The 18,795-nt window shown below is 37.1% G+C and overlaps 1 protein-coding gene across 1 annotated transcript; it reads left to right on the forward strand.

Annotated features, from left to right (window-relative positions):
- Positions 1–6,492: 6,492 nt before the first annotated feature.
- LOC133879872 (uncharacterized) lies at positions 6,493–6,990 on the forward strand. Its single transcript, XM_062318672.1, has one exon. It carries the CDS (start codon positions 6,493–6,495, stop codon positions 6,988–6,990), a length of 498 nt encoding a protein of 165 aa, XP_062174656.1.
- Positions 6,991–18,795: the final 11,805 nt, after the last annotated feature.

Here is an 18,795-nt window from a genome sequence, read left to right on the forward strand (position 1 = left end):
ACGAAACAATGATATCTGGTCTGCTAAGCAACAGTACCGCAACTTGACCAAAAAAAAAAAGAAGCAACAGTACCGTAACAGGCAGTGGGAAAAATTGAAACGTTTCTGAGCTGTGAAAAGTGAACCTGTTTTTTGCCCGAGAAGGACGCCGGACGACGGAGGAGGCCGACCGCTAAGAGGGACGGGGATTACCGGCGAGTGAGCTACAGACGATGCAGAGCCGGATTGAGAGGAAATCTGCCGGAGAGGAGATCTGCCTGAGAGAGAGGAAAAAAATTCCACTGTGAAGCAGCCAAAAAAAAAAAAATCACCCCTTTTATATTGATGCAACAGACCCGGCCAGAGAGAGAGAGAGAGAGAGAAACCTGTTTTTTTCAGCGTCACTGGCCAGAGACAGATTCGGCTACCAAATTTGTTGGAGAGGGACGCCGAACGACGGAGGAGGCCTACCGCCGAGAGGGACGGGGACTTCCGGCGAGTGAGCTATAGACGATGCAGAGCCGGACTGAGAGGAAATCTGTCGGACCAGAGATCTGCCTGAGAGAGAGAGGAAATATGCTGAAGAGAGCCGCTGGACGACGGAGGAGGCCGACCGCCGAGAGAGAAGCCAGCGAAGAGACGACCGAATCTGCCGGAGAGAGAGGAAATATGCCGGAGAGAGAGAGAGAGAGAGAGAATTTGCCGGAGAGGGACGCCGGACAACGGAGAAGGCCGACCGCCAAGAGAGAAGCCGGCAACGTCACTGACTGGATGTGGAACTGTACGGCAGAGAAATTTCAGAGAGAGAGAGAGGGGGGGGGGGCAGCGTTGGAGGGGAAATGAATCAAATGATATTTCATTTTTCCCTCCAATAGGTTTTCTAGCATCATCAAGAAAAAAAATAAAAATAAATAAACAAGCCACGTCTGCCTGTTGTACGGTTGTGAGAAATGAGTGTAGGGATCATTTCTATGTATCTAATAAGATGATGTGGTAGAGATTGGAGGAAGGGGAGGAGCTCAAGTTGGAAAAAGACACGTTACTGACTCATACTATCAACATATCCACTCTGGTAAAAAGCAGACTAGTGGCCAGGTTTCCAACAAAGCCCAACCACAGAAGTCTTAGTCCCCAACAAGTCAATGCCAAGAAGCTCAGCCAGAGAAGTCGTTGGAACCAGCAGCGGTTCCATCCTCGGTGGGGCGTCAGCATAGTGGAGTCAAATCCTCTTGGAAGAAGAGGGCTAGGAGTGCACATACTCTGGTGTTGGTAGATCAGGGGGGCGGTGGAGACGGGAAGAGGAAAGAAGCTGAGAGGGAGGATGGTGGGGTGGGTGCTACCTACAAAAAGGGCAGAAAAGATCAGGCAGTGGCTGATGATCAGCCTCCCCACCAACCATGATTTGCTTAAGTTGGAACTGCCGGGGGCTTGGGAACCTCCGGATAGTTTGGGACCTCTACCATTTGGTGCGGGCAAAGAAACCCTACTTGGTTTTCCTTATGGAAACCAAGATGATGCAGTGTAAAGTGGGTAGAATTAAAATGAAATTGGGCTTTGATAGAGCTTTTGTTGTGGATTGTAAAGGCAAGAGTGGGGGGCTCATTCTTTTTTGGAATTTGGATTCACATGTGGACATCCAAAACTATAGCAGAAGACATATACATGCTGTGGTGCAGACTGGAAGCCAATGGGAGGTTTGGAAGCTAACAGGATTCTATGGCCACCCAGATGTTACGAAGAGAGTGGAAGCTTGGGCTTTATTACGGCATTTAGCCAAATTGGATCCAGAACCATGGCTCTGCCTTGGTGACTTTAATGAGATAGTCTCTGCTTCGGAGAAATCTAGCCCCAGTTCAAGACCCTTGACACAGATGCAGAATTTTCGGAATGCTTTGGGGACTGCAGGCTTTCGGATTTGGGATTCAAGGGCCTAAGTATATGTGGTGCAATGGTCGTGAGGGTAGGGATTATACACGTGAACGACTTGATCGAGCAGTTGCAAACAAGAGGTGGAGCTCCATGTTTAATAATGTGGATGTGGAAGTATTGGCTAGTAGCAGTTCAGACCATAATCCTATTTTGGTGACTTTTTCCAAATCTATTGATGTTCGGTGGGCTAAGAGTAATTTGTTTCGATATGAGGCGAGTTGGGCTAAACAAAAGGATCATGGGAAGATTATTAAACAGGTGTGGAGGGTAAAACATGGTGGAACTAATCCTTGGCTTACGATCCGGGACAATCTGATAGGGTGTAGGAGGGTCCTGAAACAATGGGTTAGAAAAAATGCCAATCCGGTTGAAGTCCAGATTCAAGAGAAAATGAAGGAATTGCAATCTATTCAGATGATGGAAAGCAATTAAGTAGAGGCTATAGAGGTGCCAGTAAAAGAAGAACTCAATACCCTGTTAGAACAGGAGGAACAAAAATGGAAGTAGAGAGCTAAAGTTCAATGGCTTCAAATGGGGGATCGTAATACCAAATTTTATCATGCTTATGTCTCACAGAAGAAGAGAAGAAGTCAGCTGATGCAAATTCAGAATAAAGAAGGCAAGTTATGCTCTTCTAAGGAAGATATAGAAGAAGCTTTTGTTTCTTATTATAAGGAGCTGTTTATAGCAGGGGGAGGGCTGGATGTAGAAACTAGTATTCGAGCTATGGAAAGAAAAGTCACTACAGAGATGAATGATCAACTCTTGGCTGCTTTTATTTACCAAAATATATCAATAATAAATAACCATTCACAATAGGAGGAATCTTTGTAGGATAAGGCTATAGAGAGGGTGTCGAACCTCAAGGACTGCAGGAGTATTGCTATCAAGTTTTTCAAGTTTAAATATAACTTAATTAAAAAGATATTTGATTTTTGTTTTCTAAAAATAAATGCATAAAAGTAAAAGACATAAATTTAAAGAGAATAGGGATGAGATAAAGAATATGGATTAATTTCACCATTTACTGCATAACAATGGTCAATCATAAATTAATAAGGGAAATTCATACTATGCATGATAAAGGGCTCGTCTCATTCGAGTAGTCAAGAAATTACCTCTAAAGAATATGTATAATCCATCTTCGGTTGGTACGGACCGTCCACTTAACCACAAAGATACGGTACAACCCGTCTTCCCTATGCATGGACTAGCAACGTCTTTAATAGGATATACACACAATCAATAGAATAATATAACCTATTTTCGGTTGGTACGGACTGTCTACCTAAATTACACTAAACTAGGGTGATCATTCACATAATCACAGAAAATATGAAAGATGGAGTTCAATCAATATAAAAGACTTTCTAAGACAAGATAAGAAATTCATAATGATTGAATATAAACATTAAAATCAATTCTCACAGTTATACAACCATCATGCATAGAGAAAATCTCAAACTAAAATACAATCAAACCATTGTTACTTGGAAAGGGCTACATCAACACCCTATTAGGAATTTAGCCGCTCATGACGCTGCTGCAATGGCCTCCTGCTATGATTACTTGTCTTCAACTCTTCAAGCCTTCAAGAAGTTTTTCTCTGAATTTGCTCTAGGCAGCAGTGTGTCTTTCTTCAACGTTTAGAGGCCTATTTATAGAGATTAGGAGAGGCCTAGAAGCTCTTAGAATTCCATAAAAATCGTCTCTTGAGTCTTCTTGTCCAAGTAATAGATTGAAACTTCAATCCAAGTAGGAAAGGATTTCAAATTCGTCCAAAATTGCGGTCTTTTATTGCGGGGCGATTTTGGTATAGTAAACGTCCGAATTTGGGAAAAGATATTTCTGACATATTTGTTTAATTTTTTATTAGCTTTCTAAAGCCACCAATTTTATTGCAATCCAATATCTAAGTCAAAAGTTATGATCAAAACATTGAGATATGTGCAAAATCCAAATTTGAACCCAATCCGATTTTGACTCTTAATGGAGAAATTCCGATTTAATCATTCTCTTGATTTGATTAAACTTAACCGTATCATATAGGTTTTCTATTATGATTGGTTAAGTTTAAACATATCTTCTAGGTCTTCTCAAAGTGTGCTTTAAGCCCAAAATTAACGGATTTAATTGCATCTTTATTTAAAACCTGAAAACAATAAAACAACACAAAATTAAACAAATAACAATGCTAAGGGATTAACATATCTAAGTTAAGGGGCTTGAATGTGCAACATTCAGCGCTTATCAGCTTTCACTATTGATGAGATCTCTGGAACTCTGAGTCAAATGTCTCCATTAAAGTATCCTGGGCCAGATGGCTTTTTGGCTAGCTTCTACCAATGGAATTGCGCTGTAATTCACCCTGAGCTATGCCAAGCTATTCTTCATTTTTTGAATTCAGGTGAGATGGATAGCTCTATAAGTATTACTCATATAGCCCTAATTCCGAAGGTGGAATCCCTTGTGAGTGTTACAGAATTTAGACCCATTAGTCTATGCAATGTAATTTATAAATTGATCTCCAAAGTGTTGGCTAACCGACTCAAGTTAGTTTTGCTCAGTATTATTTCGTGCTCGCAAAGTGCCTTCATTCCTGACAGGTTAGTTACAAATAACATTATTCCTGCATACGAAATGAAGCACTCCATGGAGACGAGGATGTGGAGTAAAATAGGATTCATGGGGATCAAACTGGATATGAGCAAAGCCTATGATCGGATAGAGTGGTTTTTTCTGGAGTCGGCTATGAAGAAGATGGGCTTTGCTGAAAATTGGGTACATTTGGTTATGTCTTGTGTTTCCTCAGTGACATACTCGATCCTTATCAATGGGGATCCGGTAGGATTGATCAAACCATCAAGGGGGATTAGGCAAGGGGACCCTATCTCCCCTTATTTGTTTCTTCTCTGCGCTGAGGTTCTTAGTGGTCTTTTACATCAAGCTGAAAGTAGGGGTGTAATCACTGGAGTGCCATCTTCTCTAAAAGGCCCAAAAATCAGCCACCTTTTCTTTGCAGACGATAGCTTGCCTTTTTGCAAAGCTAATGTGGTGGAATGGAGGAGGCTACTAGGAATTTTGGGAATTTACGAGGCTGGCTCAGGTCAGAAGATGAATATGCAGAAGACTTTTGTATTTTCTAGCAGGAACACTAGTATAGAGAGATGGCAGGAAATTATCCAACTCTCTAGGCTAATAGAGGCTCATCGTATTGATTCCTATTTGGGGCTACTGACTTTTGTTGGTAAAGATCGAAATCAAGCCTTTAACTACGTTAAGGAAAGAGTGTGGAATAAGCTTACTAATTGGAAGGTGAATTTCCTGTCACAATCCGGTAAAGAGATTTTGCTGAAAGCTGTTGTTCAGGCAATTCCCACGTATCGTATGATGTTTTTCCATCTCCCTCATGCTTTATGCAAGGAAATAAATGGGATGATACAAGAGTTTTGATGGAGTCACATGTCTAAATCCTCGAAAATATATTGGATGAGTTGGGAGAAAATGGGGAAGTTGAAATCGGTGGGGGGTCTAGGGTTTCGAGACTTAGTCCTTTTTAACAAGGCTTGGCTTGATAAACAAGGGTGGAGATTAACTCAAAACCCTTCCTCTCTTACAGCTAGGATCCTTCAAGCTAAGTATTATCCACACTCATCTTTTCTGGAAGCTTCTATTGGCTCTAGACCCTCTTTTGTATGGCGAAGCATTTTTAAAGCTAGAGATTTGCTGCAACTTGTCTTGTTATGGAAAGTAGGGGATGGTCAGTCAATCTCATTGTGGAATTCAAAGTGGCTCCCTACACCAACTACATACCAAGTCCAATCGGCGCCTAGAATCCTGGGGGAGAATGCTAAGGTCTCTAGTTTGATCAAGAGGGTGCATGGTGGCTAGAACGAGGAACTTATTGATATTGTTTTTGAAGCTGCAGAAGCAAATGCGATTAAAGCAATCCCTCTGAACCCTCTCTTGCCTCCTGACAAACTAATATGGAGGGGTACCACAGATAAGGTGTTCTCTGTGAAGAGTGCCTACCATTTGGGAAAAGAGTTTCAAGTTAGGTTATCTGGTCAGTTTTCTCATGCTGGAAAGGATAATGGAGTCTGGAAAGCTATTTGGAAACTGGGGGTCCCTGAGCCGGTGAAGATGTTCATATGGCGTGCTTGCCATAATCTGTTACCTACCCGAGCTAATTTGGTTAAGAGGAAGGTAATTGATAATGCTCTATGCCCTGGTTGTGGTTGGGAGGATGAGACTATGATTCATGTGCTGTGGCTTTGTCCAGCTGCCCAGGATGTTTGGGGCGGGTGTAAATCCAGCTTTCAAAAATGTAGGAGTGAGGGCACTACATTTGTTGAACTATTTGAAGACTGTCTTCTGAGATATGATCCTGATACTTTGGACTTTAATGGTGGTCACTGCTCGAAAAATTTGGCTCAGAAGAAATTCTCTGGTTTTGATGGTACGTTTCGGCATCCGGATGAAGTGCTAACTGAAGCAATGGTTTCTTTGGAGGATTTCAAAAGAAGCAATAGTTAGGAATTTCAGTTCGAACTAGGCCCGGCAAGTTCTAGTGTGTCTCCAAAGATGCAGCCTTGGCAACCTCCCTCGGTGGGGGTAGTTAAAGTCAATTGGGATGCGGCGATTGGTTCTAAGGTAGGTTGGTTGCGACTGGGGATAATAGCTCTGAATTTCCAGGGTCATTTTATGGGAGCAAAATGTGTGATGAAGCGTGTGGTAGTTGATCCTAAAACTGCAGAGGCAATGGCTGCTTTTTGGGCAATCCAATTTTGCAAGGAAGTAGGCTTTTTTGACGTTCTGTTTGAAGGAGATGCTGCACAGGTTGTTGCGGATATAAACTCAAAGATTTCCCATCTTTCAAAGTATGGCCATTTTGTCGAAAGCATCCGTTCAGAGATTCAGTTCTCAAGGTTGGCAAATTTTGTGCATGTTCACAGAGAAGCTAACATGGCGGCTCATGTATTGGCAAAACATGCGCCGATTGGTAAGGAGGATAGTTGTTGGCTTGAAGATATTCCTTTGTGTATTTCTCATATTGTTTGTTGGGAGCAATTGTTTCCCTAGATCCTTTACTTATCGAGGATCACGTTTTCTGGTTTTGATTTTAATGAAGTTAAGATATTCTTCCGTTCAAAAAAAAAGAAAAAATTAGATACTCTTGTAAGTTTAACACTTTTACATACATAATCAAATTCCTTTTTGCTCTCCTTCCTCTACCGAGCCTTAGACTTCACCTCTTGGAAAGCAGATCTGACTCTTTCTTTTTTTATTTCCTGCTCCTATCGTCTCTCTCACATTCTAGTTTTTTCTTTTGTTTTGTAGGTGTTCTCCGACCATATCAGCAATTTTGACTCTTCGCTATACATACGTCAATTTACCTCCATATTGTGCCGTTCATCTCCTCATTGACCGTTGCTGTTATTTGCTGGTTGTATTTTTACTTTGAATCAGAATTTTCTTCTCTGTAAATCTGTCATCATGGGCGATCTATGAAATGAAAATTAGTCAGGTTTGAGGGGTTATATCTCATGGCCTGTATAATTCGGTGTGAGGGGTTATCTGTCACGGCTGGTTTAAATAAATTTTTAAGATATTTGGCTATCCTTAGCTCAGATCTAGTCTGCTTAGAGCAGATTTGCTCTGTAACTATTTTTGTACATGGGTTAGCGGAAAATAAAAGTTATATATAGTACTTTATTGTAAGAATTTTATTTTGTGTCTATAACTATATAACCTTATAGTATGTGCTTATGATTTTGTATAACTTTATATTTTGTGATATAAGAGTATTCTTAGTAGCATCACCAAATTTTACTAGTCAAAATAGCTAAAAATCACTTTTCTCTATTTTGGTGAGCTACTTTTTTAAAGCAACTCTAGCAGCCTCACCATTTTAACTATTCACTATCACTATTTTATTTAAATAATACTTTTTCAGATTTTTATTTTTATTCTTTCTTTATTTAATATTTTTTGAATGATTGTCTTTTCCTAACGGTTATATTTTTTTGAATATTTATCTTTTCCTAAAAGTCATATTTATGAATATTTATCTTATCCTAATGGTCATATTTTTTAAAATTTGTCTTTTCCAAACGATCATATTTTTTAAAATTTGTTGAAATTTTACAACTCTTGATGGAAGGACTGTTATTTCAGAAGTAGGAGTTGGGAGAAAGAAAGAAAAAAAGTGGTGTTGTATTGATTCGTGTGAGAAAGAAATGAGGAAAAAAAAAGAAAAGAAAGAGAAATGACAATTTTTATAGTTTTTTTTATGATTTGGCGAGTGAAAAGTACTCATCAAAATTGGTGAGTAGTGAGTACTGTTCACTTACCAAATTTTTTTGGTTAAATTATTGAGGCTGTTGGAAGTGGTTTTGTGCATTTTTACCAAATTGCCTCACCAAAATAGCTATAACTAGGAATGCTCTAAGAACTTTATGCTCAATATTTTTGATTAATGAAATAATCAAATTTTTCATTAAAAAAAATAAAATAAAATAGATTCTCTTGTAGTTTATTTGAATCGTAGAAGATTCAAAAATTCATTTGGGAGGCACCTAGGAAGTCGCTATTATTCAGAACAAGTCCAATATTGTCTCCTCAAAAAAAAAAAAAAAAAAAAAAAAAAAAAAAAGTCCAATATTGTCCCTTATGTTCTCAATATTTCGTCTTGGCGGCATCATTCTGTAATATGCGTTTGATTCTTTTAAGTCTTATGTGCATTATGATGTCCCATGTGGACTAGGCTTTCCCTCCTCGACATTGAGGTGGGAGAGGTCTTCCTCTTTCTTATCTAGAATGAGATGCTACCTTAAAACAATTTCTTTTTCTTTTTTAATCAAAAACTTTATAAACCAAACACCAAAGAATCCCACCAAAAGGTACAAGCTAATCTCAAAGGCAAAGGGAACAAACAACCCACAAGCCCTACCACAATCTAACAAACTATAGAACAGGCAAATACACACCCAAAAACCAGCAGGCCTCGATCAAAACCACTCAAAGAATACAACATCAAAACAATTCTTCGTTGTTTCTTATACATACAGCACTTGCAGAAGTCCAAATTGCATGACTTCACATCTTTGAACAAATTTGGATTGATCTGTCAAAGATAAAGTCCATGATTGATTGATTGATATTGCTTAGTTCGACAAAGCCAAGGTTACTATTTAATGGAACTCATGATGGAATTGTAAGCATAATATAAATAAAATGCCAATTAAATTAAATAAGCAGTGAAATTATACATACTTCCAGACATATCTTTGTTCAAGCAAAACGAAGAGAATTTTCTGCAATAACATGAATTCTGAAAAACAAAAATTTCAGAGAGTTCTTCTAACCTATGCTTATGAGTGTGCTAATAAATTGATGCATATAGCTCTTTATATAGGTAGGCCAGGAATCTCTCATATTCATTAGTTCACTGATTTTCCTCCTTCCATCAAAAAATTAAATCAGAAATAATAAATATAAAAATCGTTTTTCTCATGAACCATAATGTGAAATAATCATATTAAATACAAATATTAAATAATTACCGTTACAGTAATTATTTAATCGTTATCATTACAATAATTAAATATGACATAGGGACACATATGTAATTTCCTACTAGAATAACATCTAGGGTTTTTTTTTTTTTTTTTTTAATTTATTTTTATTACCTTGTTCTAAGGGTTATTTTTGTCATCTCATATTTTCAGTAAATGGCTTTGTTGTAGCCTATTTAAAAGCATATTTTGGCTTTATTTAGACATTTGGCTTTTGAATTATCATAGTGTACGTTCTATATATTCTCCAATAGGATATTCTATATTTCACTAGAGTACTCATTTGATGATCAATAATTTATTTTGTTGCATTTGACGGTATACATGATATCACTTTATTTAAAAATTTTAAATGACATGGCAATATATTCACCATATGACATCATGTATACCGTTACATGCAATAAAATAAAATTTTGACTATAAAATGGCTCTTCTATATTTCAAGTGAAATGTAAATAATCCTTATCCAAAATTTAAATGGACAGGATTTCATCAAAGAATGTTTTAATTTTATTTTCAAGTATGACATTAATCATGCATTAAAATTTACAAAATTCCTCATCAATTCGGCTAGCATCAAGTTTCAAAATCATTCATCCAAAAACACTAACCGCCACCTCATCATTTATGCAAAAAAATAAAAAAAAAAAAAAAAAAATTACCCAAAAATCATTCTAAAATCACATGCAAGACGGGTGGATTCTTCATTGCTGCAAATTCCTCAAATCTATTTTGATATTTGAAAGCACCACCCAACCAAATTCCTAGTTAGTCCAAGCAACAATTACAAGTACCCACTTGCAAAATGGGTGGGTTTGGTTTGGCGACTAAGCCCAAATTCTTTGTGAGACCTCGTTAAAAGCTTTCCTGAAATGTTGGATCCCCAAGTACATGTAAATCCGAAAGCAAAGAGAAAGCCCCTTACAACTGAGGAATTGGTACGTAGTTCCAAAACTTTGGGCTTAAGAGCCCCAAAAACAGTTCTATTTGTGGCTTTTAGTTTTGCTTAATTTAATGAAACCTAGCAACATTTTCACAAACTTGTATAGGTTCTATTCCGAAGTTGGCATGAGTACTGGAAGATTGTTTGCTTGTTTGTTTTTGTTTTTAGTTTTTTAGTTTTTTTCACTCTTAGTACTAGTGGCTGTTGTTCTTTTCTTGAAGGCATTTTCAAGTTCCTCTTTTTGTATGTGGCTGAAGTGTATGTACATGATCAGTAACAAGGGTCTCCTGGTATAATTTGCGAGTAAAAACCTTGTAATTGCTTTGGTTTCTTGATTAAATTATGCCTTCAAGGCATAATAGTTCATTGATAGTTAGATTTCATTATGTATTCTTCGACTCATGGTTTTTTGTTTTGTTTTGTTTTTTTTCTTTTTCTATCTTTTTTTTTTTTGCCGTGAAATCTTTCTTGGTAAGTATGATTGTTAGACTTTATAAGACCTATAAAGCTCACGGGTTAAACGAACAGGATAAAAAAAAAAAAAAAAAAAAAAAAAAACCTTGGATGAATACGGCTGATCTTTGCCCCCATCATGGGATGAATACCAGATTTGAGTAGACCTAAAATCCGATCCGCTCGTAAGAGATGATGCTCATCCCTACTACCATGAATGACCAACAATGGCATATATAAATGCATATGTAGAGGTAGAGTGACTATGAAAGCACCCACTAACTAAGTTTAGAGGATGTAACATGTCAAAATTATGGTCTTCTTTAATTTCCATTCAACAAGAAAGCTAGGAATTTGACTGACAGAAACGAAAGTTCTAAATTGATGCCTTGAAATTATTATGTCTACTGAAGTTTCAATTGTATAACAGTACTGAAGCTTCACGGAAATTTCCATTGCCCTTTTTCATAATTCTATTTTTTCTATTCAATGCAGAGAAATCAATATCCAGCTCAACTCGACTAGAGAGAAGTATGCCCAACATCTACATCTCAACCTGTCAAACGAGGTGGCTCCTTCAAGGAATGGCATGCAAGAGCTAGCAAAGCAGGGGGGACATTGTTAAAGATATATATATTGGGAAATGGTAGAAAAACTACCGGTGCACAACATGCTCACTCCCCCACTCCCATGTGAGTGACAGAGTGAGGATAGTGAACTTGTTGTGCACGGTAGTGCAACAATCACTCCCCATATATATTACAAGGTAATAGGGGAATAGAGTAAAAGGAAAATGTTAAAATTATAACTTTCACCAAATTATTACACAATCTCAGGCTCCCAATGCGCCTTGAGGTTGTGCAATAGTTAGGTGGAAGTTTTATATGTATCATGGCCCTAGAGTAAAAGGTTGGAGAAAAGATGTGCTAGTTAGGGCCTAGGGGAGAAAAGACGTTACTAGACTCCCAAAAGTAATTCTTAGCTCGTAGGCCTGCACCGAAAGGGAATAAAAGATATGCCAGTGGGGGTGGATATTGAATAGAGAGCCCCTTTATCAGGCCAAGGCAGAAAACAAGGGTTTTCTGCTCACCAATTACATTTTGACACGTCATCTAAAAAAAAAAAAACTCAAAAATTTCAATTGCTGTTAAAACACAGGATCTTTTGCCCAATTTCTCCCTCAAAGAAGTTGAGAAGAAAGAGACCGCTCCTGCCCAAGCAGACATTCTGCCACAGCTCGGCCGGACGCCGCCGGCACCGCCCAGGCCAGACCACGCCGCCAACGCCCGTTATGGACCCGCTACCACCGATCGGGTCGGAACACCAGCCAGGCCAAAACCAACGGCACAGAACGTTGCTCCCCCGACGTGGGTCTGGATGCTGCCGGCACCGCCCAGGCCAGAACACGCCGCCAACTCACTAGTCGGAACACGCCACCGAACGCTGCTCCTCCTACGGATCGACGTCCACCCGGCCGACGGAATGGTTGGCCCGAAGGCCACCCCCAAGTTCGGGCCAACCCCAGACCTCGGGGGTGGCCACGCGGCCTCCCCATGGACTGGGGGTAGCCGCGCGGCCACCCCCCAGTGGTCCGGGGTGGCCGCACAAGGCCTGGGGTGGCCATCGGGCTAACCCTAGATGGATCTAGGGTTGGCCTGAAGGCCACCCCTAGACCCCAGGGATGGCCGCGCAGCCGCCCTATGGACCGAGGGTAGCCGCGTGGCCACCCCCAGTGGCCGAGGGTGGCCGCGCAGCCACCCCCGACCAACTTTGGGTCCAAGAAGTTGCCGATCCGTTCGTCTTCTCCTTCCCGTACAGGGACTACCCACCACGTTCATCTTCTCCTTCGAGTTCCGACGCCGTGGAGTTGCTGATCCGGCCGTGAAGTTGCCGCCGAGCTCGAGGTCCGGCGTGGCCACATGGGGCAGTGGCTGGGAGGAGGATTTTTGGTTTTTGTTTTTCTAAAGACAAAGAGTGAAGGAAGGAGGATGATCCGGTGTTTTTGCCTACAATTACATTTTTATGTTTTTTTTGTTTCATGCTGATATGTCAACTTGCTATTGGTGGGCAAAAAGGCAAAAAGGTGGTGGTTTTTGCCACCACCGAATATAAGTTATTCTCTATTGAATATTGGAGCCTTGGAGGAAATCTCCTCATTGAAACCTCTTTATTAGAGCATTATTTTACTATATATTCAAAAGAGTTAAAAACAAAATTATTTATTTATTTATTTTGGAAAAAACAACTTTTTCGGCTTTGCTATTTTAGCTATTTATTTTTAACAATTCATTAAATATTTTTTTTTAACGATTTCTTTATTATTTTTCTAATAACATTTATATATTTTTTTAGTAAACTCACCAAACAAAAATCATTCGTTTGATGAGTTTACCAGAAATGCTCTAACAAGGGTTTAAAAAACTTTTAGGCGCTGAACATCGATTCGCCCTTAGTCTTAGACCAAGCTACGTAACTTTTTATATATATATATATATATATATATATATATATATATATATATATATATATATATATATATATATTTCTTAATTTCCTTTACAACTAAGTTTTTCTTCCTGATAGACGCACCCAGGCAAGGCAGTACTACGTGCTAGACAGTGGTGACCAACCAGCCAGTAAAAGCATTATTAGTAGTCTCACCAAATTCTACTAACTAAAATAGTTAAAAGTGAATTTTTTCTATTTTATCAATCAACTTTTTTAAAGCACACTCAACTTCATCATTTTAACTATCCATGATCACTATTTTATTTATAAAATAGTTTTCAAAATGGAAGTTGTGTGTAATGCATGAGAGATAAATAAAATAAAAATGAAGACACAGAAAATTTTGATTGTTTTTTTATTGTTTTGATGAGTGAATAGTGCTCACTATTGGTAGTGAGTGTTGTTCACTCCCATTTTTTTTTTTTACAAAATTGATGAGGCTGCTTCGGATTTATTTTGGACCATTTCAACAAGTTGGCTTACAAAAATAATCAAAATATTATTTTAGTGAGTTTACTAAGAATACTATAAGGTTAACAAATGTGTTATGTACCATTTCATAATTTTCATGCAATATAAAGTGATTGATGTAATATAAAATATAAAATTAATTATTTGGTGTGTTAGATAATGATGAAGCCATTGTGCTAGCTAGAGCAATTCCCCTCCCCCTCCACATAAAGCCAAGCCAAGTTGATTGAAAATGTGTGATAAATTCTAAACAGATTTTATATATAGTTTTGAAAAACAAAAACAAAATACAAATAATAAAACACCATTGTCCAAAGACTAAACCAGCGCACGTGCCAACCCGCTAATCATGGCGCGTAAGACAAAAAGCCCTAAAAAACAAACCCAACCCAACGTTCACTCCTTTTTCTTCTTCTTCTTCTTCTTTTTTTTTTTTTTTTTTTAGATAACGTTCCCTCCATTTTATCTACGCTTTTTCCTCCTTTGTAAGACTTTTGTCTGCAGACAACTTTATATCTCCTTGGGACCCTCCCTCCAACTCGTTATAAAATATTTTTTTCAACTCATTATCTAATTAAACCAAAACCAAAACCAAAATCAAACTATAATAGCAGAACTCGCAATCCCTCGTGAGCCATGGCTGAAAACCACAAAAAAAAAATAAAAAAATAAAAAAATGTTATATGACTGTTTATCGATTGAATTTGTCTGTGTTGTTACGTGCAATAATATTGAATTAAAAAAAAAAAAAATCAAATCACAAATTTATGTGATTCCATTATGCGTTTACATTAATAGGAATGCGACTATGCGAATATCCGCAATTGCAATTATGTTTTGAGATGTGTCTTAATAGTTATATATATATATATTGAGAGGGTCTTAATAGTTATATTAAGACACTTTCATCCACACAAACTAGACAACAATAACAAAAATCCGGCCCCAATCTATATGAGAGTATGAACGGCCTCATTTGTTCGGACAGATATTTAAGACCTATCTAAATAGGGAATTTTATTTTACTGTCCCGATCTCGACCGGATAAAAAGTACGCTCATTTTATCCATTTAAACTAATGAATTAAGTCACCATTTTATCCATTTATTCTAAAGAAAAATACCCATAATCATTGCTTAAAGAAAGCCCGCGATGGGTTCTAGTACAATTTATCATTAGAAAAAGTGATCATACACTAAATAATTACTTTAGGCTCATTCAAGCAGCCCCTACTTGAAAAATGAACAAATGCTACAAACCTGTCACACAGTACGTATTCGAATGACCTTCACCCTTGAACCATCATCGATCCAAATGGGATTTTACCCTCGGCCATTCCATCAATTGATGAATGCTTTAATTTTCATGAAAAATCATGTACTAAAACCAAGAAAACATGTTTACAACATGAAGAAGCTGCAAATCAGAATTAGTACATATTGTTATGTCCAAATATCCTGACGTTTACATTTCCTTTAGAGGGAGGGCAGTAAACTAAAAAATAAAAATAAAAAATTACCCATTGAGCCATATACATCTGGAATAAGTCAACAAAACGGTGAATCCCAGCCTGTTTTGGAACAAAAATCACTATCTCTCATGACAGGAAGAAGCAAGGTTCCAGCACTATATCACAAATCATTTTTTCCACTAATTAACACTGAACTGGAAAAAAAAAAAAAAAAAAAAAAACGAAATTGTTTATCAAATTTAATTTGGAAAGCTCCGAAATTTGAAGGTATTCATGAAATCTATTATTTTTCAATTTTAAACATAAATTCCATGTACAAAACATCAATCATCATTTATTCACCGTCATTTAGAACATAAATTGTAGGTGAGTAACTATAGTATCTCGAGTTCCAACTTCAACTTCATTTGTAGCTTAATTGGGAAGTCTTTAATTAAGATATATATGTACAAAACAAGTAATAAGAAATGTTACAAAACACATCAAAAATTCAGAATACGCACTTGCCTTTAAGAACAAGATATACGGATAAAAAAAAGAGAAACAAGCAACCTGCTTCTATCTTTTTTATTTTTATTTTTTTTTTCTCCTGTTGTATCTTTAATTTTAACTTTCCAACAACCTTCTCTACCAAAGAACACTTTCGCGTTGATAGTAGCCTTCCTTTACTTTTTGTAACTAAATGACTCCACAACTTATTACGTTTCTGAGACCTCCCATCAATTGATTCATTACAAATGGAATATGCACCTGGAATGTGATGAGAAGGTAGACTACTTAGACTGCTTTCACCCCTTAACCCATTATGAAGCAATTTCTCCTTTTAACATATGTACACAAGTCTTTATCGTCATATAGATTTCATTGTCTTCTGATGCGATAAATGCTACTTTAGAAAATTCATTGCACAGATCTTCATATTTTTGTGCTTTACACTCAAATCGTCATAACTACTCTTAACGATGGTATACTTTCGTTACCCATTTGAAGGGCAATTCTTTCACATTTTGTACCAAGGTGAGAACAATAAGGGCATGTTTGCACTTGAATCCTCTAAATTCAAACAATTTACAAGTGCATTTCACCTCACATTCCTTGTCATTAAAATAAACAAAATACTTTACTTGTTTTTTGAAGTTATCAGTAAGTCTTACAAAACTATCAACTTCATACGAAGAAATTGTACATTCGCATTTCAGTAGGGATGCAAAACAAATCATGAATCTACTAAATTCCTCTCGATCTTCTTTGAACTTTTCATTTGTATAAATACCTTGAAGTTGATGCTCAATAGAATTAAGAGTTATGCATGGAATCATTTTATTAAACGAACTAAAATCAGCTAGACACTCGTGCGTTGTCAACCATTCTCATCAAATCATATCATAATCCCCAACAAATTTTTTCAACGGGGTACTTGGCCCGATATAACCATAAAAAAAGACATTCATACTCTCATTTCGTTGTATAGTGGACATTCCGGCCCAAAATGTACCTTTCACATATGCTGATACCCATTGATACCGCTCACCATATAATTGAAACAACCATGCATTCTCTTGAAGATTATAGCTCTCAACTACTTGTTTCCATCTTTTTTCAAATTCATCACAAGTGAAAGAGTCATATATACAACTAAATAGAGCACCCTTAAAGTTCTTTTATTGGGAGTGTGATACAAGCTTGTGCGGAAGTTTACGCACCCTTAAAGTTCGTTTGTTTTTGTTTTTGTATTTTGTATTTTGGTTTTTTTTTTTTTTTTTCACTCTTAGTACTAGTGGCTCTTGTTCTTTTCTTGAAGGCATTTTCAAGTTCCTCTTTTTCTATGTGGCTGAAGTGTATGTTCATGATTAGTAACAAGGGTCTCCTGGTTTAATTTGCAAGTAAAAACCCTGTAATTGCTTTGGTTTCTTGATTAAATTATCCCTTCAAGGCATAATCATTCATTGATAGTTAGATTTCTCTATGTATTCTACGACTCATGATTTTTTGTTTTGTTTTGTTTTTTTTTTTTTTTTTTTCTATCTTTTTTCTTGGCCGCAAAATCTTTCTTGGTAAGTATGATTGTTAGACTATATAAGTCCTATAAAGCTCACGGGTTAAACGAACGGGACCAAAAAAATACGACAAGTGAACACGGCTAATCTCTGCCCCTATCATAGGGTGAATACCAGATCTGAGTAGACCTAAAATCTACTCGTAAGAGCACTAGCAGCAGATTCTTAACCATTTTTCCTATATTTAGGGAACAAAACTACTTTTTGCTTCCCTATAAAAAAAATACCCCACAATAGATTCCCTTACTTTTTCCTATATCAATTAAATTTTATTTTTTTACTCTTATTTTATTCTTTTTCTCTCTTTCCTACTTTTTCTCTCTTCCCTATATCAATTAATTATACTTCTTTTTTATTAAAATAATACGTAGGGAATAAATAGTAGACATGTATACATAGGGAATCACTATTCATTCCTAACTCCCTCATCTAAATATAGGGCATCTGCTGTGGGAGGTTTTTTGATGTTTTTCATGAAATTTTCCCTAAATATAGGGAAGGGAACCAATATAGGGTAACTGCTACTAGTGCTCTAAGAGATGGTGCTTACCCCTACTACTATGAATGACCGGCAATGGCATATATAAATGCATATGTAGAGGTAGAGTGACTATGAAAGCACCCACTAACTAAGTTTAGAAGATGTAATATGTCAAAATTATGGTCTTCTTTAATTTCCATTCAGCAAGAAAGCTAAGAATTTGACTGACAGAAACGAAAGTTCTAAATTGATGCCTTGAACTTATTATGCCTATTGAAGTTTCAATTGTATAACAGTACTGAAGCTTCACAGAAATTTCCATGCCCTTTTCATAATTCTTTTTTTTTTTTTTTTTTTTTTTCTATTCAATGCAGAGAAATCAATATATATCCAGCTCAACTCGACTAGAGAGAAGTTAGCCCTACATCTACATCTCAATGGTCAAACGAGGTGGCTCCTTCAAGGAAAAGCATGCAAGAGCTAGGAAAGCAGGGGGAAATTGTTAAAGATATATATATTACAAGGTAATAGGAGAATAGAGGAAAAGGTTGGAGAAATTATAGGGGAGAAAAGACGTTACTAGATTCCCAAAAGTAATTCTTAGCTTGTAGGCCTGCAAGCGCTGAGAGAGGAAAGACGAGCTAGAGACAACTTGTGTCTGATTCACACCGAAAGGGAAGAAAAGATATGCCAGTGGGGGTGAATATTGAAATCGGAGCCTCGGAGGAAATCTCCTCATTGAAACCCCTTTTTTAGAGCATTATTTTACTATATATTCAAAAGAGTTAAAAACAAAATTATTTATTTATTTATTTTGTAAAAAACAACCTTTCCGGCTTTATTATTTTAACTATTTATTTTTAACAATTCATTAAATATTTTTTTAATGATTTCTTTATTATTTTTTCTAATAACATTTATAT

The sequence above is a fragment of the Alnus glutinosa genome, chromosome 10 (assembly GCF_958979055.1).
Source record: "Alnus glutinosa chromosome 10, dhAlnGlut1.1, whole genome shotgun sequence".
Classification (NCBI taxonomy): domain Eukaryota; kingdom Viridiplantae; phylum Streptophyta; class Magnoliopsida; order Fagales; family Betulaceae; genus Alnus; species Alnus glutinosa.